At 42.1% G+C, this 23,154-nt stretch overlaps 2 protein-coding genes across 2 annotated transcripts in view; both read left to right on the forward strand.

Annotated features, from left to right (window-relative positions):
* The window catches only part of ST13 (suppression of tumorigenicity 13 (colon carcinoma) (Hsp70 interacting protein)), a 33,656-nt gene extending 29,361 nt beyond the window's left edge, over nt 1-4,295 (forward strand). Inside the window, exons 11-12 of the mRNA XM_015419175.1 lie at nt 1,408-1,508; nt 2,799-4,295. Coding sequence (XP_015274661.1) covers nt 1,408-1,508; nt 2,799-2,927 — 230 coding nt within the window. The 3' untranslated portion in view covers nt 2,928-4,295. The remainder of the gene's footprint in view (nt 1-1,407; nt 1,509-2,798) is intronic.
* A 2,951-nt stretch (nt 4,296-7,246) lies between these two features.
* The window catches only part of SLC25A17 (solute carrier family 25 (mitochondrial carrier; peroxisomal membrane protein, 34kDa), member 17), a 17,249-nt gene continuing 1,341 nt past the window's right edge, over nt 7,247-23,154 (forward strand). Inside the window, exons 1-8 of the mRNA XM_015419194.1 lie at nt 7,247-7,332; nt 13,042-13,102; nt 17,410-17,476; nt 18,469-18,620; nt 20,078-20,194; nt 20,743-20,888; nt 20,997-21,092; nt 22,012-22,094. Coding sequence (XP_015274680.1) covers nt 7,279-7,332; nt 13,042-13,102; nt 17,410-17,476; nt 18,469-18,620; nt 20,078-20,194; nt 20,743-20,888; nt 20,997-21,092; nt 22,012-22,094 — 776 coding nt within the window. The 5' untranslated portion in view covers nt 7,247-7,278. The remainder of the gene's footprint in view (nt 7,333-13,041; nt 13,103-17,409; nt 17,477-18,468; nt 18,621-20,077; nt 20,195-20,742; nt 20,889-20,996; nt 21,093-22,011; nt 22,095-23,154) is intronic.

Here is a 23,154-nt window from a genome sequence, read left to right on the forward strand (position 1 = left end):
TGTCTCGGAAGGGCATTGTACTCTTTGAATAAGAACACGCAGTCATAAGGATACCTGGCTGGCCTTGACCAGGGTCGTTTCGGTCCTGGCGCCAACCTGGTGGAACTCTCTGCCAAATTCGATGAGGGCCCTGCAGGACCTTAGCAGTTCCACAGGGTCTGCAAGGCAGAGGTGTTCTGCCAGACTTTTGGTTGAGGACAGCCGACAGTTTTTACCCTGGCTGGCACCCTCCTCAGTTTTCCATGCTTGTTTCAACCTCTTCCCCCTGTCCGCGAAACAGTCAGCAGTCTGTAATGGGGAATAATTAATTATAAGGATTATTATAAGGATTACTACTTGCCATCTATTTTATAATGTAATTTAATATGTTCTATTGTTTCATCTGGCTATTCTTTTAATACTATGTACATTGACCAGAGCCCTATGATAGTAGGGATGAGGCAGTTCATAAATTTAATAAATATTCACTTTTAATAAAGATTTGGCTTTTTAGTCAATGGCAGGTCTTGTTTACTTCTGTTGGCAGAGTTTAAACATTTAGAGGTATGGAGCACCAACTGTTTTAAGAAAATAACTTGGGTTTATTAAAGAAGAAATAAACTCTGATAGAACAGATGAGAGGGGAGAGAGGCTTAACTAACTGACTAACTGCTGTGAGCGATGGGGACGAAGGAGGGAGGTCTCAGTTGGAGCAGGAAGTCTCCAAAGAGCCAATCAGGAGACAGGAAGGACATAATTTGAAATTGTGGGAAGTCCCCAATCTAGCTACACTAACTAGCAGTCCTTCAACTGTCCCCTATAGGCTGTTCTTCTGATCTTCTTCGAGTAGGTCCACTATAGACCTTGTATATTCCAACAGCTTCCACTGTTGCAGGAGGCATCCAAAGGATGGGAGAATGTTGGTGTATAATATGCATGCCCATATAGAGGAAATAGTCTACTGCAAATTGCTTAAGTGTATTCCTTACATTTGCAGGTGGTTTTCCTGGCGGAATAAGAAAATAACTTGGGTTTATTAAAGAAGAAATAAACTCTGATAGAACAGATGAGAGGGGAGAGAGGCTTAACTAACTGACTAACTGCTGTGAGCGATGGGGACGAAGGAGGGAGGTCTCAGTTGGAGCAGGAAGTCTCCAAAGAGCCAATCAGGAGACAGGAAGGACATAATTTGAAATTGTGGGAAGTCCCCAATCTAGCTACACTAACTAGCAGTCCTTCAACTGTCCCCTATAGGCTGTTCTTCTGATCTTCTTCGAGTAGGTCCACTATAGACCTTGTATATTCCAACAGCTTCCACTGTTGCAGGAGGCATCCAAAGGATGGGAGAATGTTGGTGTATAATATGCATGCCCATATAGAGGAAATAGTCTACTGCAAATTGCTTAAGTGTATTCCTTACATTTGCAGGTGGTTTTCCTGGCGGAATGCCTGGGGGCATGCCTGGAATGGGCGGCATGCCTGGTCTCAATGAAATTCTTAGTGACCCTGAAGTTCTTGCAGCCATGCAGGTGAGAATAGAGAACATGTAAAAATCATAATGTAGCTTGTGATTTCATGGTGTTGTGATTCTGTGCAGCAGTTGCGTTTGCTGTTACTTGGGATCCTTAGCTCTTTATGTCTCCAATGACAAATTAAACCTTCTAGCAATTTTAGGGTGGAAGGACGTCTCCTTGCAAGCAGTGTCACTTGGTGTGGATATAAACTCTTGTCAGTCTCGGTATACAATTGCTCACACCAGAGAACTGTCCTGCATATTTCTTTTTTGTATTCAGAAGATAATTGCCCTTCTGTTTCTTTCCCTTTATGTTTAAATATTCACCATAATGAATATGTCCATCATTAGAATGATTATTATGTAACTGTCTAGATGAAGTAGAGTAGTTAGAATTATTTTGACAAATTGCACCTCATGTGTATCTTACCATGGCACATTGTATTAGGTTGTTGTCAAAGGAAAATAATAGTCTAGAAAGCTAATATTTGGCTGATGATAAAGGACTGGGTCTTAAACCACAGACTCCTTGCCTCCAAGTCAGAGGCTGATCCCATTGTCTGATCTGGATTGCAGGCATAAAAAACTAGGCAAAGCTTAGGAGCGAAAACATTTTCTCACTGCCTTGGTCAGAATGCCTTTGCAGCTCTCTGCTGGCCCTGCAAGGCTTCTGTGGCCATGGTTATATTTGTAGCTTCTAGAGGATGAACTGAACAGCATAGGCTTCTCTTGAGGCTATGGCCAAGCTAAATAAGTATTGAGAGATTGACATATTTTCTCCCTCTGAACATAAATGTGCTACTCTGCAGTGGCATGGGTTGCAAACTGCCGCAGCCATTCTGTCTCTCTAGAGGGGACTCTTAAGGGCTTTTTACTGTCCTGCCATCCTTTCTGGGCTTAGAAGGTCATGGGGGGAGCAGACCTTACCCTGTTGCCCTGTGGCAAGAACAGTCTCCTTGTGCTGAATTAAGTGAATTATTTTCCCATCCAGGACCCTCTAGCTGCACCTCTGTTTTGGTCCCAGAATTGGCTACTAGCACACCTTTGGTGTGTTCCTTAGCTTCTAAGTTGGAAGTTAGGGGTCTGTGGTTTAAGGTCCTGCTTTAGGACTTCAGCATACTTGATTTTGTGGTGGATTGTGATCTTGGATCATAATGGGCAATTATTTGAAGCCATCACGTATGAACTTGGCAGATGTGCTGGCTGGATTTCAATCTCTAAACTACCTGTTAGTTCCCTGTTAATTGGGGGGGGGGAATAATTAATTTATCATAAGACATGTAAAATATTTTTTCTTATTTTACAGGATCCAGAAGTTATGGCAGCTTTCCAAGATGTTGCTCAAAATCCAGCCAACGTGTCTAAGTACCAGAATAACCCCAAAGTCATGAATCTCATTGGCAAACTTTCAGCCAAATTTGGAACGCAACCATAAAGTCCCCTTTTCATTGCAAGAGGTGGGGGAAATACTGATTACTTACCATATGTTGCAATAACACAAACCATTGTACCTCTGATTCTCAAAAGAGAACTAGGGTGTTCTAGATAGAATCATTCTCCCCTCCCCCCACCGCCATGCTTCAAAAATGAATAGCAGTCATTTCATTGATTGTGTTCAGTTTTTATTTCAAAACACGTTTTCTTCTCTCATCTTCTTTGCCCTGGAGTTTTACTAAACAGTATTAGTTTTATTTTAAAACTGTTATACTTAAATGTAATCTTCCAGTAGATTGTACCAAAAAGTGTGCATGGGGGTCTTACAATGGTATTGGGGTCTCTTTCCCAGTAACTGGATTCCTTAATTAAAACTTGTAACACTGCTTACGTTCTATATGCAGGGAAGTAAGGGGGCTTAGTGTCTTATTATATTTATCTGGAACAAATAAAAGGTAATTTTTATTCATTTTTACATTCACAAATGTGACTTAAAACACTTCGTCCTAGCTCAGAGCACTTCAGTAGTGCAAAGCATCTCTGTCACACAATTGGCTTTTGGTGTGTTGGTACAAATGCTACTGATGTTGGATTACTTTTAACATTAATGTGTTGATCAGAGTAACATGATAGTAAGAACATAAGGGGAATGATGTTTTTATTGATCTGGCTTCCTTCCATGGCAAACAGCTGAAATATTACTCCTGCTGGTTGACTGTTGAACTTGTTGTCTGGTTTAACCGCTTAATATTGTCATAGTCTCAGTTCATTTGCATAAAGAAATCACAATGGATCTGCTGTGGAGTGCAAAAGTTCGAGCTTCTGAAGTCATGAGGGTCATAATAAATACCATGGCCAAAGCCGTAAGATTTACTGTTGTCAGTCCCATTTATCCCATTCATACAGCAGAGGAGTTTTCCATTTCTTTATACCCCATTCGTCCTTCTCTTTCCTTGAATTTATGGGTTTTTTCTGGTTAATACTGTATTATGGGTCTTGTGTATGGAAGGGAGAGAATGCAGGTGTTTGCTGGAAATGACACATCTTAAATATAATTACAGCATGTGAATTCATTGACTGTTTTGCTGAAAGGTTCATGGGTAACTAATAGATTAAAATCTGTTTTTGTCTATTCAAAAATTTATTTCCTGCTCTAAATATTTGAAAGCTTATTATAATTAGGTCTTGGTCTCTTCTAGGGCTTTTGAATGTTTCTTGTTCTCTGCTTTTGTAATTTTGTCTGAATCCAAAAGCGATGTCATTTTTTTTTTTGTTTCTAATTAAACCTGGGCTGGTTTAGGAACTCAGATTGTTTTTAAAAAGAAGATTCCCCCCCAATACAACAATTACCAGTTATTTTGTCAAATTAAAAGAGAGATGAATTCATTTTGCTTAATAAATAGTTCTGAAAATACTTCTAGTTGCCTTTAAAAATAAAGACTGGTTTTGAAGAATTTTCTTGGTTTATCATTGTATAAACTGTGTTTGAAGCTACTGAAGCAAATTAAGGGCAAGCTGTTGCAAGCTCAAGGACACCTGAGTCACACTGTCTTATGGAAATAGAAGAAGGTCTTGTTTTTGACTGGGAACAACAGTGGATAGATTGGGATAGTAATTAATATATCTGGAGGAGGAGCAAATATACTGGGATCCTTTGTAAGTACTGCAAAAATATTTTTAATCCTTGCTTTTCTATGTGCCTCTAAGGGTGAACAGATATCTTAGGCAGTAAGTAACACCTGTAGGGCATCCTGGGTATCATTTTAATAGAGAGGTAGCCCAGAAATATCCCAAACTCTACAGCATCTCCCTCCCAACATTATTGTGCTACCACACTAATGGTTTGATAATGGTATAAAGATGATGGGATAGGGCACTGGTTGGAGGGAGAAAGTCTATCTGATCCATTTTTATCCTGTTTGCCAAGGTGAAATTGACTTAATATATTGCTAACAGTTTCAGGTATTTTTAATTTAAAGAGATCCGTGCCCTGTACAAGACATTTTAAAATACTAGGTATTAATAAGCCTCCAGGTATTTTTCATTTTCAGATTGTGCTACGCATACACTTTTTACCTTACTGCACTAACAAAAAAGTTTAAGAAACCTTAACTGCTCTAACTGGTAGGTGGGAGAGATTGTCACCTGCAATGTTGTTGGTTCTGTATAGCAGCAGTTCAGGCTGTAAAACAGGAAGCTTGCTTTGATTTCTTCTGGGCACCATTTGAAGTTCTAATAAGTTATGAAACACGCTTTAGCGGAGACTGAGGCAAGGCAGAAAAACTCCAAGTGTCTTTGTACAAATCCTGAACGTAAAAGATATTTGGGCAGTGGACTCAGTTTCACGCTATTAATCCATCTTTGCGCTGACCCTGATGACCCAGGCTAAGGCTGATCTCAGAAGCTAAGCAGGGTTATCTCTGATTAGTACTTGGATGGAAAACCACCAAGGAAGTCCAGGGTTGCTATACAGAGGCAGGTAATGGGAAACCATCTCAGTCTCTTGCCTGGAAAACCCTACAGCATTGCCATGTCAGCTGTGAATTGATGGCGCTTTCCAGTACCACCAACCCATCTTTATGCTGTGTAACATACAAATGACTCCTGCACAGCAAGAGTTTTGTAAGAAGTTAGTTCAGCTTCTGTGTAACTGGCTGCTTTGCATACTAAAGGTGAGTGATAAGCAACAAGAACAATCTTCGATGGGAGGGCTCTGCTGGGATGATAAATGAGAGGATGATTATGCTGCTAATTGTTGATGTAATCACAAAAACAGTTTTAGAAACCAAGTATTAAATTAGATAATCTATTTCAAGGATATTAGCTTGAGGTGTAGGCCAGCATCTGGCTCCAATGATCCATGCTCTGATCAAATCTAGATTAGATTATTGATGTGCTGTATGTTGGGCAGCCTTTAAACACTCCAAAAATATCAGCTGGTACAGTATCCAGGCTACTGTCGGGTGGGATGCAGGGACTATTACTCCTGTGGTGAAGGTTCTGCATTGGCTGCTTGTCTTTCTCTGGGTACAACTCAAAGTGCTTGTTCTTTAAAGCCTGAAACAACTTGAGGCCAGTGTATCTGAAGGATCTATCCAGCCCACCAGTTAAGATCGGCCCCTGAGCCTTGCTTTCTATACTTCTGCACTGAGGTGGATGGTAATTAGAGCATTTTCAATGGTGACACCTTGCCTTTGAAATGCCCCTTTCCCTTCAGGCTTGTTGGGCATTTACTTTTAAGTGACAGGCCAAAACATTTGTTTTAACTAAGAGGTCTTTTTAGCTGTTTTAAGGCCTGCTTTATGTTTTGTGCTATGGCTATTTTTCTGAAGTTAACAAACTATGATAGTGTTTAGGTTTTACTTTATATGCCTCCTTGAATAGGGTCTGTAGAGAGGCAGCATAGAAATCTTCAAATATTCAGCTGTAGGTTATATAATTGTGTGATATGGTCATCCATAATCTTACACAAAACTCTGCATCATAGTTGAAAATATATGGAGGATACCACGTGGCACATTTGGGAGATATACTGACTTGTGTGTTTTATGGAATTGCACCTGCCATTTCACAGAAGAAATTAGAAAGAGATGTCACAACTACTTTCCTTTTGACAATATGTGAGTGTATTTGCACAAGAACCAAGATGAGTTCAAGCAAGCAGGATGAATGGTGGAGCTTGAGTAGTTTATCACTGGAATTCCAGTTAAGGCCAGTTATTGTACTGCGGGCAATTAGTTTGAAGGTTCCAAGGTAACCATAAAGAGTATGGTTAGCACCATACACCAACAAGATGTTCGGGATGTAAAATTTCCAGAGCCAAAGTTTTCTTAGTCATATAGGAGTAAGAATAGAGCTACCTGAGTCTTTATATCCCACTCAGAAGGTAGGATAAAGTATTTGTGGCTGCTGCACATCTAAGCTTCAAGGGGATTCCTAAATCCCAAGCTCAAGTGCTGAAGACTTCCATTCTAGCCAATTTTAGGAGGTAAATCCCATCAATTGGTGGCATTTATTCCCTAGTAAGGATTTGTATGGCAGCCACAGTTGCCATTGCGGAGCTTATATTTGTTTACTGAAGCTGTGTTCCTGCATCAGAACTGGTCAGAGATGGATGTGTTTTAAAAAAGGGCGGGCAGCACTCAGACCCGGCTTCTGACAGAACAGTCCGCCCCGCTTCTGCGGCGCAGTGTGATTGGTTGGGGAGGAAGAAACGGCGGACGCCAAAGTCACGCGACTCTAATGTCACGGATAGGGGCAGTCCCTCTTTCCTTTACCTCTCTTCTGGCTCCTCCTTCCCTTCATGCAGCTGGGGAAGTTTGTGGAGGACGGAGCCCGTCGAAGGTGTAGCCATGGCCGGGGTACTGTCCTACGAGAGCTTGGTCCATGCTATGGCTGGGGCTGTGGTGAGTGGCTACGGGTTGGGGGGGGGGGAGGCTTTCCGAGTCCCGAGAACGTAAGGGAGAGTGGAGTGTTCCTGGCTTAATTCTCACAACTTTGTGTACCATCCGGAAATGCTCCTTCCTCCGGGTCTTTTATATATAGATATAGTCTTCAAGGTGAAGATTTCTTCCGGCTTTTTTTCAAATTATCCCATCGGTAGCTTCCGTGCTTTCTACACACGACATTAGCTTCTGCAATCTGCACCGAAACTGTCCCAAAGACGGTGATTGCAGGCGGAGGACTAACCATTCACCATGACGTGCGTGGCCTGGTTCACGTGTGCAGGGGCATGAAGTGGCGGAGATCAGAGGTGTGGAAGAGAGAGGCTGCACTGGTGCAGGATCATAGAGGATTACAATTCGGAATTCCCACCTATGGTGTTAGCCCCTTGCAAACGGATAACCAGTCCAGTGCGCAAAGAGGAGATGCAGAATCCCCCCCCCCCCTCGCGCCGCGGTGCTGGTTTCCTAGTTGCATAGTTTTAAATGGGAAGGAACGTTCCAAAGTGCTATCCTGCATCTGCTATCCGAGTGGGTGTGTGCTACTCTTCCATCTCTGGACTCTGACTCTCATTTCCAGCTTCATTCTCCTGCATGTGTGAATCGGGCTGTAATCAGCATCAACTGCTGCCAAGTGGCAAGGAGGATTCTACCCCGACAGCAATCCCCCCCCCCCGCGCCTTTGCGGGGTGTAGGTAAAATTCTCCACACCCCTTGAATGAGGGCATAGCAGCCAACCAGCTTACACCAGTGCACATTGTGGTAAATGGTTTCTGTTAACCTCATTAGGTGTCTATTTAGGAACAAGAGGCTTATCTGTTGAAAATCATTGTCAAAAAGTGCAATCCTAAAAACACTTTCATGGGAATAAGTCCATTGACTAGACATAAGTAGATTTATTTAGGATTGCTCTTTAACTCTGCTTCAAAACTCAGATATTACTAGCCTGATTCCTTTATGGAAAGGCTCAAACTTACATTCTGAGTTGGTTTAAGAGTTCAGGATTTCATACAGAACGTTTTTTGCCATGTTAATGTGGATATTAGTGATGAAAAATAGAATTCTGTATTTGAAACATCCATGTCTGAATGCAGTTATGCATGCAGAAGCTCACCTTCATGGATTTTTAAAAAGCAAGCAAATAGTTAAGCTAACATAACCCATACTTGCTTCACACTGACTAAATGCAAGGGCAGGACACTGAAGTTGTGTATCACTGAATTGAGCAGGTGGTTGGATTAGATTACTGTGGTCGAATCTGCATTTGCATTTTTAAATCAGTTTTGTGCTGCTGTGACGCTGTTTTTCTCTATGCTTGTTTGAACATTGTTTCGAGAAGATTCATTTAAAGGAGTGCAGAGGCGCAGTGACTGGAGCCGCCACGAGAGGGCAATAAATATATGCAGACATGCAAAAGTATGGTAGCACAAGGTTTGAAAACTAAAGCAAATGTAGACAGCTTTTTTGAAGACGGAGTCAGAAGGCTGGGACACCGGTGGGAAAGACAAATGCAGATTCGACCTGTGAGGCACCTTTAAACTCTTACCATTCTATGATCTGACTGTTTATGAGACAGAAGTTGAACTTGCTGTCTGACATCTGAATGTTTAAATCAGAGGTGTCAAACATGTGGCCTGGGGGCCGGATGAGGCCACCGGAAGGCTTTCATCAGGTCCACAGTGGAACTGGCCATCTCCTGCTTCCAGTTCTGCTGCTGCTGCATCATAGCTTGCTTCGCCAGACTCTCTTAATCACTCAGCCATTTCATGTTTTAACCTGGGTCCCAGACTCAGAACTTTGAGCATGAGATTTCTGTGGTGAATGCCAATAAATCAAAAATAGGTTTGCAGCTTACAGAGCTAATGTTTTAAGCATGTTTTTATTTTAAGTAAAAAAATAATTGTGTTTGTGTCCTTTATAAAGTTTATATCTCCATTACCTGGCATTACATTTTATGACACACATGGCCTGGCCCAACAAGGTCTCATTTATGTCGGATCCAGCCCTCATAACAAATGAATTTGACACCCCGGGTTTAAATTATCCTCACAGCCGCAAGGGCTACAGATGCAGTGCATTCCTGTTTGTGTGTGTAAACTGATTCACAGGATGGGGGGGGGGGGGGTATGCTGCATTCTTTGCTGAAAATCAGATCACACAGTTCATGGGTTTATGCAGAATACTGTCCATATTAATGCTATGCTGTTCCATGTTAGAGTTCTTTGAGCACTAGTAAACACAGTGGTACATCTTGTTCTGTATATGTCTCAAATACCCACAGCTTTACTACTGAGAGAATTAAGCACTTGGAGTCAAGTTGGGCTTTGTAGACTACCCTTTCTTTTCCCCTTTGCTCCTTACTGCTTTATCCAGGACAATAGGAAATTTTCCACAGTAGATTTTCCCTCACCAGGCACAAACCCGAAGTTTTTTCCTTCTTATCCTGTGTTTTCAGAACTCGCTAAAACTGGGGATTCCAAAATTGCAGGGTAAGAAGGAGAAAACTTTGGGTTTGCGCCTGGTGAGGAAAAAATCTACTGCAGAAAATGTCACATAACACACAGTTTTGAAAACATCAATGCGGGGAATTTCACTACTGCAGAAATGGTCTAGGTGTTATCTTTTGCATGGAGCCAGTCTAAGAGATTGGAGGGGAGGGAGGAAGTAAAGTTTCTGTTGTGCTACGTAGATGACCCATTCCATATTTACTGTTCGTTCAAAAGGGACACTTAAGAACATAAGAGACGCCAATGTTGGATCAGGCCAAAGGCCCATCCAGTCCAACATTCGGTCACACAGTGGCCAAAAATACCAGGTGCCATCAGGAGGTCCACCAGTGGGGCCAGGACATTAGAAGCCCTCCCACTGTTGACCCCCCCCCCCAAGCACCAAGAAGACAGAGCATCACTTGCCCTAGAGCCCCTATCTATAAAGGTAAAGGTTCCCTTGCTCGAAAGCCAGTCGAATCCGACTAGGGTTGCGGTGCTCATCTCTGTTTCAAAGCCGAAGAGCCAGCACTGTCCCGAAGACATTTCCGTGGTCATGTGGCCGGCACGACTAAACACCAAGGCGCACGGAACGCTGTTACCTTCCCACTGAAGGGGTACCTATTTATCTACTTGCAATTTCTTGCTTTTGAACTGCTAGGTTGGCAGGAGTTAATGACTTAATGGGTCATACATCAGTGTGGTGTAGTGGTTAGAGTGTCTGACCAGGAGCTGGAAAACCCATGTTCAGATCCACATTTTGCCATGGAAACTTGCTGGGAGAACTTGAGCCAGTCACTAATCACTCAACCTAGGCCGCTTCACAGGGTGGCTGTTGGGGGATAAAATGGTGGAGAGGAGAACGGTGTTGTATACTGTTTTGAAGTCCCCACTGAGAGGGAAAGCAAGCTATAAATAGCTAAATAAATTGTTCTATATGTTTAAGGCCAGCCGAATTTGAGCAGTCCTACAGTTTAATGGGTCTAACTATAGAGGGTCATGTGAGAGAGTCGCTGAATCCTTCTTTTGCCTTACTGCCCTGCCCTTGGTTTTTTCCCTTTGCAGTTCACTTAAGTGTGCCAGGATCAGTGAGACATAGCTGGGGTTTTGTACTGAGGTGAACAGGAGAGGGTTCAGCACCCTCTTCATGAACACTGCTTTTGCTGTTAAAGTAAGACCTGCACTTCACTTCATATGTGGCTGGCTGGGCTCTTAAGAAGCACGTGTTCACCGCGTGTGTCTAGTTAGCCTACGAAAATGAGTGCTGTAGAAATACTTATTTTCACTTAGAAATTTACAGCCTTGCAAGAAGAAATAGATCTACGTTCTGCCTTAAATCACTGCTTATTTTAATCTCATCCTTGCAACAAAGTCATCCTCATTGGGAAGCAGATGAGTATTACTCTTATATATGGGGAGTCAGTAGTCTGCCAGGTGTGCTCTCCAGTTGTGGTTGAAGGAGGGACAAGCAGAGGCTTGCTTCTGAAGTTGCTCTGCGCTTCTGAGGCACTCTGAAATGGTGAAAAATATTGCTGTGCCTCTAAAGGCCAGCACAAAGTCAGGGATGAGCATTCTTCTGAGCCTGGAATTTAGGAGAAATGTGTGGGCTTTATCTTGACCTTATGATGGACTTCAGACGTTTGAAAGCAGAGAAATTCCTTGCCGCTCTGAGAGCCTCCTTACACTCAGCACAGCATCAGAGAGACATGCACCCTGCCTTGTGTTGGGGAAGAAGGGATGCATTCAAAGGCAACCACAAACTTTGTCAGGCCTACTAATTGTTGACTGCTGTGGAAAGTTAAGGCTTAGAGTGAGGTTTGTGTAGCATCACTCTGAGATGTTTATGTCTGGAATCTGAAGGAGGGCCCAGGTTTGATGCTCTGTCCTCCGAATCAAAGCTAGTTATGGAGCCTCAGTTTATTTCAATGCATTTTTCTAACCTAGTTTGGGGTGTGTGTGTGGTTCTTGTGATAGTTTGCCTATGGCCTTGTTTCAAAATTTTACTATATAAGAAATGAAGACAATGACTAAATTAAAAAAGTTAGGATAATTGCAGGTACCTATGTAAGAACATTGTTTAAAACTGTTGTTAACCAATACCCAAGTTTTGAACAGAATTAAGATTATTCATCCTTATTTCATACAGAGTTTGTGAACATCTGAAAAAAAGTAATTGCTGTGGCAGGCCTTCCTGCAAGAATAAGTACCATGGCAGTTTTTGGATTACTGAGCTAATCACCCAGGGCAGTGGCTAGAGAAATGCAAGATTAATATGCAGGTGAAATCATCCGATTCTAGCATCAGTTCTCCTATCCGTCTTACTCATAACTTGCACAAGCTTTTGTTCAGGCTTGTATGGGTAAGACAGGAGTGGGAGTCAACTGGAGTATTTGTACTTGTCTATTGATACCAAGCTTGCAAAACCAGATCTTAAAATCCTCCAAACCTTTGCAATACTTGCCCCCCCCCCCCATTTCAAGCTCTTCTGTAGCTGTTTGAATGTAAAGCGCTGATAATCAGTAGAGAGTTTAGGGTGCTTTATGCATTTCTAAGGTTAATACACTGTTGTGGCACGATCTTCCTCTGTCTGGTAAGGCTGTTGCAAAAGTAAATGTTAATTGTATATTAGCCTTGTTTCACAGACAGTTCTGCCCTGGGTTCATTTCTAACACAGAAAAGCCCTGATTTATAAATAGTAGCAATTTGGGAGTTCTGTCAAATGTGTATGAGGGCCAGTAGTCTTAAGAGAACATGTTTTCATAGGTAATGCCTCCTTATCTTCATTATCTTATCTTATATCTTATTACTTAGCACATCTTTGGTGCTAAAACATTACATGCTGCACAGGTGATATAGTATCCCAGTCAAAGCATTTATAGTCAGGGATAGGAAAAAGATGAAAGTATGACTTTTAGTGAATCATTGATGTGTCCTTTCATTTTTTTTCTCATTTTTTTCACGTATAGTGTTACCCTTATTAATATAGTTGATGGTAAATCCTTATTCTATACAAGTGTCAGCTGCAGCTTTCCTTCTAAAGGGGATGATTTGTGAAAAGCACATTACAACAGGGCTGCTTTCTGTTGCCCAATCCTGGGTGTTGCTGAAGTCAGTGGGCTTAGAATGGTGTTTGCTTAGGCTGGCATTGTCAATTAAGTTAACTCTCTGTGTTTACTTACTTCCTTAGGGTAGCATGACAGCAATGACTGTGTTTTTTCCTCTGGATACAGCTAGGCTGAGACTTCAAGGTAAGCATGTACATTTATTTAAGGCCTTTGGTAGCCCATCTGTCTCCTAGAAAGGACCTTACAATGAATTATAAAATACTCCAGAATATAACAAATAATTGAAATCTACGTGTAATACAAATCAAAACAAAATGACTGGAGAGCCTTTGTTTAATGGAAGTTCTGTCTGAATAATTTGGTCTTGCATGGTCTCCAGAATGCTAATAATGGGGAGGCTTGCCTGATCTGCACAGGAAGACTGTTCCACCACACAGGGAATCTAATCTGTGTGCATGACAGCCCTGCAAGTAGGCCTTGGTCTGTTGAGTGAAGCTGCTGCCATGGAGCGTATTTGAAGATATATGGGCAATGAAGAGATTTATATCCAGTACCATGGAATTGGACCCAGAAACAGACTGTCAATGTAATAACTTTAATGTTAGTACACTATGTGAATTGCGGATAACTGCAGAGAGTAAATGAGCTGCACTGGCTCATTTTGCACTAGTGCAAGTTCCAAACTGTCTTCAAGCACAGCCCTGTATAGAGCACATTATGGTAGTCCAGTGTTGAAGTTACTGTAGCATGGATTGGTTGAGTCAAGATATGAGGCCAGTTCTTGTGTGAAATGCCTTTAGCTGCTTCATCCACCTGTGTCTTTGTCAGAAAGGCAGGATCTAACAACATTTGTAAGCCGCCCTGAGCCCGCTTGCGGGGAGGGCGGGGTAAAAATCTTTAAATAAATAAATAAATAAATTCCCAAGCCAGCATTGATTGTATTACATCATCTTGCATCAAAAGAACCTCAGCTTTACTAACCAGCATCACTTCCATCCTCAGAAAAAGTTCTGTTTTCTGATTCAGAATCCCAAACTATCAGCCTCTGGTCAACAAGGAAAAAGTCTCCCTCTTAGTGTAAGAACCTGCCTTAAACATTTTACTAGTATCGAGTGGTCCATTGTGTTGAATGCTATTGAAAGATCTAATATCAACAGAAAGGGAAGGCACAACTCTTGTCTATATTCAAAGAGAGATTTCCTCCAGGGCAACCACTACCGTCTCTGTGGCGTAGCCAGACCAGATACCAGACTGTCACGTTCAAGGTCAAGCCTGGTGTTTACCAAACACAAGCCTCCAGAATGCACAAACACAGTTGTTAACAAGCAAAATAAATGCTATGTTTGTGGCAGAGATTGACACTTTTTACTCTACCCAGGAGCTTGGGAGGCACAGATGTAACCACAATCAATTAAGCCACAGACAAGAGCAAAGTCAACAAACCAGTACAGAGTCAGGGAGCTGAAGGTTCCATCCAAACATCGGGAGGAAGGTCTGGAGAATGAGGTTCAAAGTTTGGAATGCTAGGACAGGAGGCAGGGTCTGGGTTTCCAGCTGAAAAGCAAACAGAGGTTAGCAAGACAGGGTACAAGGCAGCAAGCAAGGCAATACTCTGTTTGCTGAGAGAATCAGCTCACGGTGGCGAGCAAAGTTGCTTCCATGATGAGCTCTGCTCCATGTGTTCCTTCTGTCAGCCTAAATAGCTGACTCACCCCCAAAGTACAGATGTTGCTTCTCCTCATCTTGTTATTCTTGCTCCTGAAATGACTCTGCTTCAGCAACTAGTGCTGATTGCTGTTGTGCAGTTAAATGGGCACTCCTTTTTCTCTCTCAGGCTGACAAATGCCCCCAACATCTCCGGTGCTCAGCTGGTTCAGGAGACACTAGTGGTGACTGACACTGATCTCTGTCCCATTTCTTTCGTCGCCTGCCAGAATGAGCAACCCTTGTCTCCTGACATTTCTTTCGCCGGCTCTGCCAGCTCCTCAGGCAGGCACTCTACTGGTGCAGGGCCTGATTATTTCATTTCCTCATCCTTGGAGGAGGAGGCAGCTGACTGGCTCATGACACAGACTGAAAAAGATCATATAGTTGTTAGATTTATCCTTTGAGGCCTTCTGGTCTTCTCCTTATTGACTTGAAACCTATGGATCATTTTTGCTGACAGAAGGGATTTATGCCAGTTTAGTGGATTTTCCTAATCTTCTTCCTCCCTCTGTAGCCCAAAGTTCCCTCCAAAATGTATGTATTTATTTATTTATAAATTAAATTTATAAATCTCCCAATCTCTTGAGTTCACAGGGCTCTGGGTGATGTACAACAGTAAATAAAATATAATATAAAAATCATTGTTACAATAATAAGCCATTCAGGAGAGTCTTAAAAACAGTTCCCAGATGGTGTCCATAGATCAAATTTTAAGATGGTTCCAGACTGTGTTGCTGCCTTGTAGGCAAGGTAGGGAGGAGGCCAAAGAAAGATGGAATAAAGGAGGGGGGGTGTCAGCCATGATAGAGCACCTCGCTGTCTTCAACCAACATCTCTGACTTGCAGCCCCTGTGGAATTGCATTAAATCCCGTAGGCCCCTGATGTTATTTGGCAGAGAGTTCTACCAGGTCGGAGATAGGGCCGAAAAATCCCTGGCTGTGGTCGAGGACAGCTGGATATCTTTGGGGCCAGAGATGCTTCTCTTGGGAGGACAGAGGGACCCTCAGGAACAGCATGAGGGGGAATTGGTGAAAAATCACTCTCCTGTCTCTTAGAGAAACGTTTCCACAGAACCTGACTCACTTATTGCATCTTGCCATTCCTTTATGCTCAGGAAGTTATCCTTGGAGTAACCCTGTATGAATGGTTATAGGCCATCCTACTATCCTGCCCCAGGAGTCTGTACCTTGTTATGCTATGTGTGTAGAATAGGCTTTCATTATCTATCATATTTTGATTTTGTCCTTCCTCCGAAGTGTTCCAGTCCATAGCTCTCCCTTCCCCATTTTATCCTGATAGAAACCCTGAGGGGTAGGTAGACTATGTGATTTGTCCCAGGTCAGCCAGTGAGTTTCATGACCGAGTATAGATGTGCTCCCTGGACTCTTCAGTCCTAGCCTGACACCCTGTCCACTACATTGTACTGTCTTCCAAGTTAAGGGAGGAAGATAGTGACTTGTCAGACACCACACAATAAGCTTCATTGCTGAGCAGAGATTTGAACTCAACACTCCCCAGTTCAAGTTCCTATTTCAGCGAATTAACAAAGATTTTTCTTCAAATGAGGATACTGTTATTTTTTCAGCAACCAGGAACTATCAAAATGAAGGTGAAGTCTGTCAAGTGCATAATTGGCCACAGTATGTCACCTCCTCAGTGCTATATGACAAGCTTCAGTAAAGGGACTGTTGCTTCAGGACGATATTTTCAGGGTCTGAGAATTCCTGGGCACTCAGGAATTTGAAATTTTTCTAGCTATTGACAGCTGTATGTTATTTATACAGTAGCAGATCTGTTTAGAACTATCCAACAGAGAAAAACATTAAGACTTTCGTGATTTTGAGTGGACCGCACCCTGACAAGAGCCCGAATACATTATATAATACAGATTAAATAAGTACATAAAACAGATATTATGTGAGACCAGCATCTGAGAGAGATGCTGCTCCTAGATAAGGTGTCTTTTTTAAAGTATAGACATAGGCAGGGGTCTTGTTGTAGAAAAAGAGCTGCCGGAGCTCATTAGCATAACTCATTAGCATAACTTATTTGCATATGCCACGCCCCCTGACATCACCGGAAGTGTGTCAGAAGGCCCGGCTACTTACCCTCCTGCTTCATCCTCATTCCCAAACGGAATGAGGATCGAAGCAGAGGGTGGGGTAAAGAAGGGGGTGGGGCTTCACCACGTGACCGCCCCGCCCCCTAGAGGTTCTCTTCCAGAGCTCCGTACCTGAGAGCTCCCCCCCGACTAGAGCCCTGGACATAGGTTTCAGTCTGTAGGTATACCATATATGTCTGGAAGAGAAGGATCTACATGTGTAGTGTTGCATATGAAGTGTTCTGGCATTCTGAAGTGCTGCTGGATTCACACTGCTCCACTCAGCTAAGTTTGAAGCCTTCCTCCAATTTAAGAGGCTGTTCTGCTGCCAAAAGAGGCTCTTAAATTGGAGGAATGTGCCTTAGGCTGGAAGAAGGCTTCACGCTTTGCTGAATGGAGTGCCAGGACATAGCCCGGTGTGCTTTCCATACTATCCAAAATACAACTTTGACATCTGTCTCCATTTCCTGATTAGTGATCAATCTGCACATCTCCCTGTTCAAGGATAGTGAAGGCTCATGCTTCATAAGCCTGGAGATGGGACATACATTATGAGGCGTTGCTGTTTCATGTTCGTCTGGCTTCTCTGTCATTTCCGAAGTTGCTCTTAGTACAAAAGAGAAATGAGAGAGAAAATTGTTCTGTTTCATTAAGGATTAAACATATTGTCTTCTCTTCCAGTTGATGAAAAACGCAAATCCAAGAGGACACATGCAGTTTTGTTGGAGATAATAAAAGAAGAAGGCCTGTAAGTGGAGATACTTCTAGTGAGCAGAGTCTGAATTTTCACTCATGTTCTTCATTAATCTGGAGTGTGCCTGCCTACTTGATGCAGTAAAGCCTTCATTTACCTCGTTTTTGTGCTTCTAAGCTTCATGCTAAAAATCATTGCTTTTTGTAATCCAAGCCCCCCCCCCCTTCCATGCAAAAAAGAAAGAATTCTGTACTCCACAGTAGAAGAGTTACTGCAACATGGACTTCCTTGTTCTTTTCTGGTGCTGGAAAAAAGGAATTGCTAGGAAGGCAGAGGCTTAGAGAGAAGGCTGGCACCAACAGCTTCAGGGTTCTGGTCACGAGGAGATAAATTTTTAGACCTTCAAGTTGAACTGGCCCTAAGCACTTTGCTATGTGGTAAGGAATAAGTTCTGATGGGAAATCACTGGCGCAGTCAACCATCCCCACTTTAGATACATCGCTTTCTTACTGTGTTGTTTTTTGTATACACTGTATGCCTTTAAAACGTCTTGGGTCCTGGGCAGCTCTGGCCTGTGCACATTTGCTTGGAAGTACATACTGAATTAAATGAGGCTAAGGGTTGTTTTCAGCGTGTTGTGAAGGAAAAGAACTCAGCTGTAGGACTTTGGATGGGTGTTTTTATTGGCATGCTAACTAGACACATGTAGCACTTGTGCACGGGTAGCAATAAGATGCTGTACAAGTGCAGTGTCCTAGGGTGAGTTATTTTGCATCACATTTAAATTGGGCCTTAATCCCAGATGAGCCCACACAGGATAGCTACAATAGTTATACGAACTATTTCAGGTTCACAGTTGTACCTTTGGAAACAAAACTTTAATCAGTCCGTTTGCTTTTCATGGGCTTAACAAAATCCCTTTTTGCAGGCAGGGGTTGTTTTTCTGATGGCTGGATTTTGGATCAAGCTGCAGCTGCTGTTGCTTTATTTCTTGCTAATGGCAACTGCGTGACCTTTACTTTTGCTTTTCTCTTTTTCTTCCTTAGCCTGGCTCCATATCGAGGGTGGTTCCCTGTCATCTCCAGCCTTTGTTGTTCCAACTTTGTCTATTTCTATACATTTAACAGTCTAAAAGCAGTGTGGGTCAAAGGTCACCATTCCACCACAGGAAAAGATTTGACTCTTGGGGTGGTTGCAGGTAATGGAATCCTACTGATTGTGATGCCTCGAAGTACAACCGTTCTCAAGCTGAGGGGATTTATGCTATTGTAGATGCTTCCGGAAGGTACTTTTAAAGCAGAGCAATCTGAGTGCTTTGTATGTGAACATCCCCCTATACATGGAGGCTTGTTTCATTTCATGTTTACATTTTGTTTTCACTCTTGCGTGCTTCAGTACATCCCATTCCCACCCCACCTTTTCCCACCGCAAGAAGGGGCCACAAGCTACCCTAATTCATCTAATGCTTCATCTTTACTCTTTGGAAGCTTTTGTTATATTCTACAGCTTTCATTATTAGATTATTTAATTAACATTCAGCTTTTTTCCTTAATCTAATTAGTTTAAATATTAAACATATGTGTTATCAATACATATACTGTTTAGGTTGGATCCTAGAGTTGTGCTATTCAGAGGGGCTCACAGTAGGGGAACTTTCCTGGCTTCTGTCAGGTACCTGTGAGCACTGAAAAGGATTAGGGCTTCCACATGTGCAAAAAAACCCCATCCAACACGGGTACCTGCAGTGAAGAGAAAGTTGTAGGCAGAATGCCCCTCCCCCTCTCGCCAGCAGAGAGACTTCCAGTGATGCAAGAATCCCACATTTGCACAATGGAAGGATAGGATCCCTCACTTTGTATCACAGTTTCATGTTCAGTGTTAGTGGTACTGAAAACCTTTGATTTCTTGATGCATGAGGAACATCCAGCTTGAGTACAGGAGTGAGGGTCTAAGAATTTTAACTACATATGAAAGTTTATGAGTAATCTTAATTTTCCTGAAGCAAAAACTTGCATTTCAATGTCTAGAGAACTGAATAGTTCCTAAACTGTAACACTTGTTAGCTTTCTCCATACATAATTCCTCTCATTGGTGTTTTCTGCAAATAACAGTCCAGTGCCTCTTTGTTGCATTCTATGAGCTCTATTACTTATACCACTTTATTAGTCTGCATTGCTGTCATCTCTCTCTCTGAGTAATAGATAGGTTATGTCTCAACATGACAAACAGCCTCTAAGTACTTGTTTTGCTTCATAATTTAATGCTTTCTGATTTTCATCTGTAATTACACAATCCCAAGGCAAAATAAAGGGGAGAGCTTTCATAAAACTCAAAGAAAATATTTGTGAGTGCCAAGGCGAGTCTCTATTATGAGAAGCAAACTTGCCTTTCCTGTTTGACTGGACAGCTTGTTTCCATCATCTGGTGCCCTGCCAGCTCACTCTATGGTGAAGAATTAGTGCAAGCCAAGACTCTTGTATCTCTGTTTTACCAGATCTTCATTGTTTCTCTTGTTGTTGTATTTTTAGGATGGACTTTTCTGTATATTACCATAGTTATATTTGTGCATCGAAACTTACATGAAAGATTCATTCTGTTTATTTAAAATTTTGCTTAAGGCCCTCTTTCTTCTCCTTTCTTTTTGCCTTGCCTTAGGTGTAGTGAATGTATTGTTGACTACTCCACTCTGGGTAGTGAACACCCGCCTGAAGCTCCAGGGGGCAAAATTCAGAAATGAAGACATTATACCAACCTATTACAAAGGCATTGTAGGTAAGAATTTGCTGCTACCATTTCTCTTTGTTTCACACTGTCAATAGTTGAAATCTGTGGATTTGTATCTCCAGTGCGTAGTCTATTGTTGGTAGGCGAAATAAAGAGAAACCTGGAGTAATATCTGTATATCTAAATAGTCAACCTGGCCCCATCTGTGGATACTTATATCTGCAGATTAGGGATATGTAGAGTGAAAGGTATTTTTCAACAAACTTGGGGAACCCTCTAGGTTTGCAGAAAAAAAAAAACCTCAACAGTTTTTTTAAAATGATAGTGAGTGTTAAATCCCACACCACCCCCCAGAGGAAATGTTGAGGAGAGGAGGAGCCTGCTTGCCCTGAGGCAGCTGTCCACTACTGCTTCTTTGGAAGCTGATGGGCTGTTAAACGTCCTGATGAGATTGCAAAGCAGATGTGGGAAATGTATTGTGGACAATGATAGGTTGCCAGAGAGAGACAGACAAAATATGTAACTAAATAGAGCACCCACTGCAAGCCAAGTCAGTGTTAAAGATCCCTGTTGGCCCTCTCCACCTTCCTCATCAGACGCTTTTCATCAGATAATAAGAGATGAAGGAATCCTGGCTTTGTGGAATGGCACTTTTCCCTCACTGCTGTTGGTGTTCAATCCTGCCATACAATTCATGTTCTACGAAGGGCTTAAGCGGAAGATTTTGAAGAAGCAAATGCAGGTAAGATGCAATAGGCTGTAAACAAGGTGAATTTTATCTCCCTTTGGTCACATGAAAAGTATTTCCAGATCTGTTTCTGCAATCGTATATCTATCTGTACCATTACAGCTTTCCTCACTAGATGTATTTGTCATTGGAGCAATAGCCAAAGCAATTGCCACTACGCTCACTTACCCTATGCAGACGGTGCAGTCAATTTTGCGGGTGAGTACTTGTTAATCACCATATCATTGTCATGTATAGTTCCTTTATATAATTGCCTTCAGGCAGCGTTTTACAATGCAAGCTGAAAATAGTTCATCCCATTTGATGCTTCTTAATTTGTTGCTGTGGTGGTAGAGCTGCCTTTAAGCCCCCTCTGGAGAAGCTTTTAGGAAGTAGTTCAATAAAGTATGAATCATTAAAATTAAGCAACTTGTCTTCCAAAACAATGTATTCAGTGCATTAAATGTGAGTTTATATTTCTGTTCATTAATAGAACTCGATTTTTCCCCCAGGAAAAAGTAATATAAGACTCTAGATCAATTGTATTAACTACAATAGCATATGGTCTCCGTGGTGGATGTTACTGCTTCGTAGGGAACTTTGCCTGTGTCCCAGGCCTTACAACTATATTTATTGTCTGGGTGTGATTTGCCCTGGCATAGATTGAGACATTACTTGTTATCTTCTTGGGGGTGCAAGGCTTGGCAGCCACTTGGGGATTTCTCTTTTTCAGCACCCAACATAGCCCTAGTGATCTGTAAAATTTTGATACAGTATTTGAGTTTCCTTGGTCAGGGTTTTGGGCTTTTTTTGGGGGGGCGGGAAATCTTTTATCGAGAGTACGTGCAATGAACATATTAGCACTGAAAAATCAGGGGTATGAGATTTAGTTGACTACTGGGCCAGTTCAGTTACAAGATTTCATTCTGTTTAATTCAGTACAGTAATCTGTAGTGTGTGAGGATCAGCTAAGCACAGAACTGTAAAATTGTTCATGCTGTACTGCTTTGCTCTCTTATGCTTGACCTTGCAAAATTCCATAGGTTTATATAATGTCATTTCCCAACCCATATAGAGGGATGAAGGGGGAGGGAACTATAGCACAGGAGATGCTAATTGAACCTTTCTGCTTTTTTAGTTTGGACATCACCGACTGAACCCAGAAAACAAGAGACTAGGCAGTCTTAAAAATATTCTCTACCTTCTTCAGCAGAGAATAAAGTGAGTTTTACACTTTAAAAAGTTGTGGCAACAAGCATCTTCCACTTACTGTTCACTTCAACATCCCTGGTAAAACTACTGCAAATCAGGCATGTCATTATGTAGTGTTTTTATTATTAATTAAAAATATAATCTTAAATGGTTGCATCTTTCATTCACGATTAATATTTTTCTCTGCGGAGGCTTTTTAGTTCTGTGCGCTTTAAATGTTGATTAAATACAGCTCATTCATTCTCAACTATTTATGGATCTTTTTTTGTGCCTTCAATCTCATTTCAGTCACTGCCTTTCTTGCCAAATGGGCCCACAAGGGGAGCAATAGATGTAACAATGAAGCAATAAGATTTAGCACAGTCCAAAATACCAAAATGCAGATATATTCATTCACTTTACTCAAAACTGCACTATGAGTATGCAGGCAGGGGCACAAAAGGGAGCTACTACTATTCCCTCCCCCCTTCCAAAGACCTACCAACATAGGAGAACCTAGTTCTGTCTTCGTTGTGTGCCTATGAAGCCTGGATGCCACTTCTTCGTAAAGTATAACAGAAACAGCAAGATTTCCAGTAGTTGAACAGCAGGGGGTAAAGGATACATAACCCTACCCCCTGCTTGTTGCTTTTCTCCTTGACCTCCTCAACTTATCCTTTCCTGTAATGCAGGTTTGAGTCCTGTGCTTGTTGCAAACATGAGTCTGGAACTTTCAGTCTAGGTGGGGAAAGCAGCTGATATGTGGGGGAACTTGAGGGAAAAGTAGTAGCCAGGGAAAAAAGGTAAGCCCTGGTACTAGTCCTCCAGCAAAATTTGTGTTGTCCTTTCTTGCTTTTGCAAAAAAATAAATGGCACTTGGGCTTAAAGACAGACAATGGAGGCAGAATACCTAGTTTGCCCAGAATTTCAATAGTTTCCAGCAGGGCTTTTTTTTTGTAGAAAAAGCCCAGCAGGAACTCATTAGCCTAATAGTCCACATCCAACAGCAGACACTCATTAGCATATTAGGCCACACCCCATGCCTTCCCTTGGCTTGCCTGGGCGCCCCACGGCTGTGGGGAGTCCGGGC

Source organism: Gekko japonicus, unplaced genomic scaffold (genome assembly GCF_001447785.1).
Source record: "Gekko japonicus isolate JY-2015 unplaced genomic scaffold, Gekko_japonicus_V1.1 scaffold37, whole genome shotgun sequence".
In the NCBI taxonomy this organism is placed as follows: Eukaryota; Metazoa; Chordata; class Lepidosauria; order Squamata; family Gekkonidae; genus Gekko; species Gekko japonicus.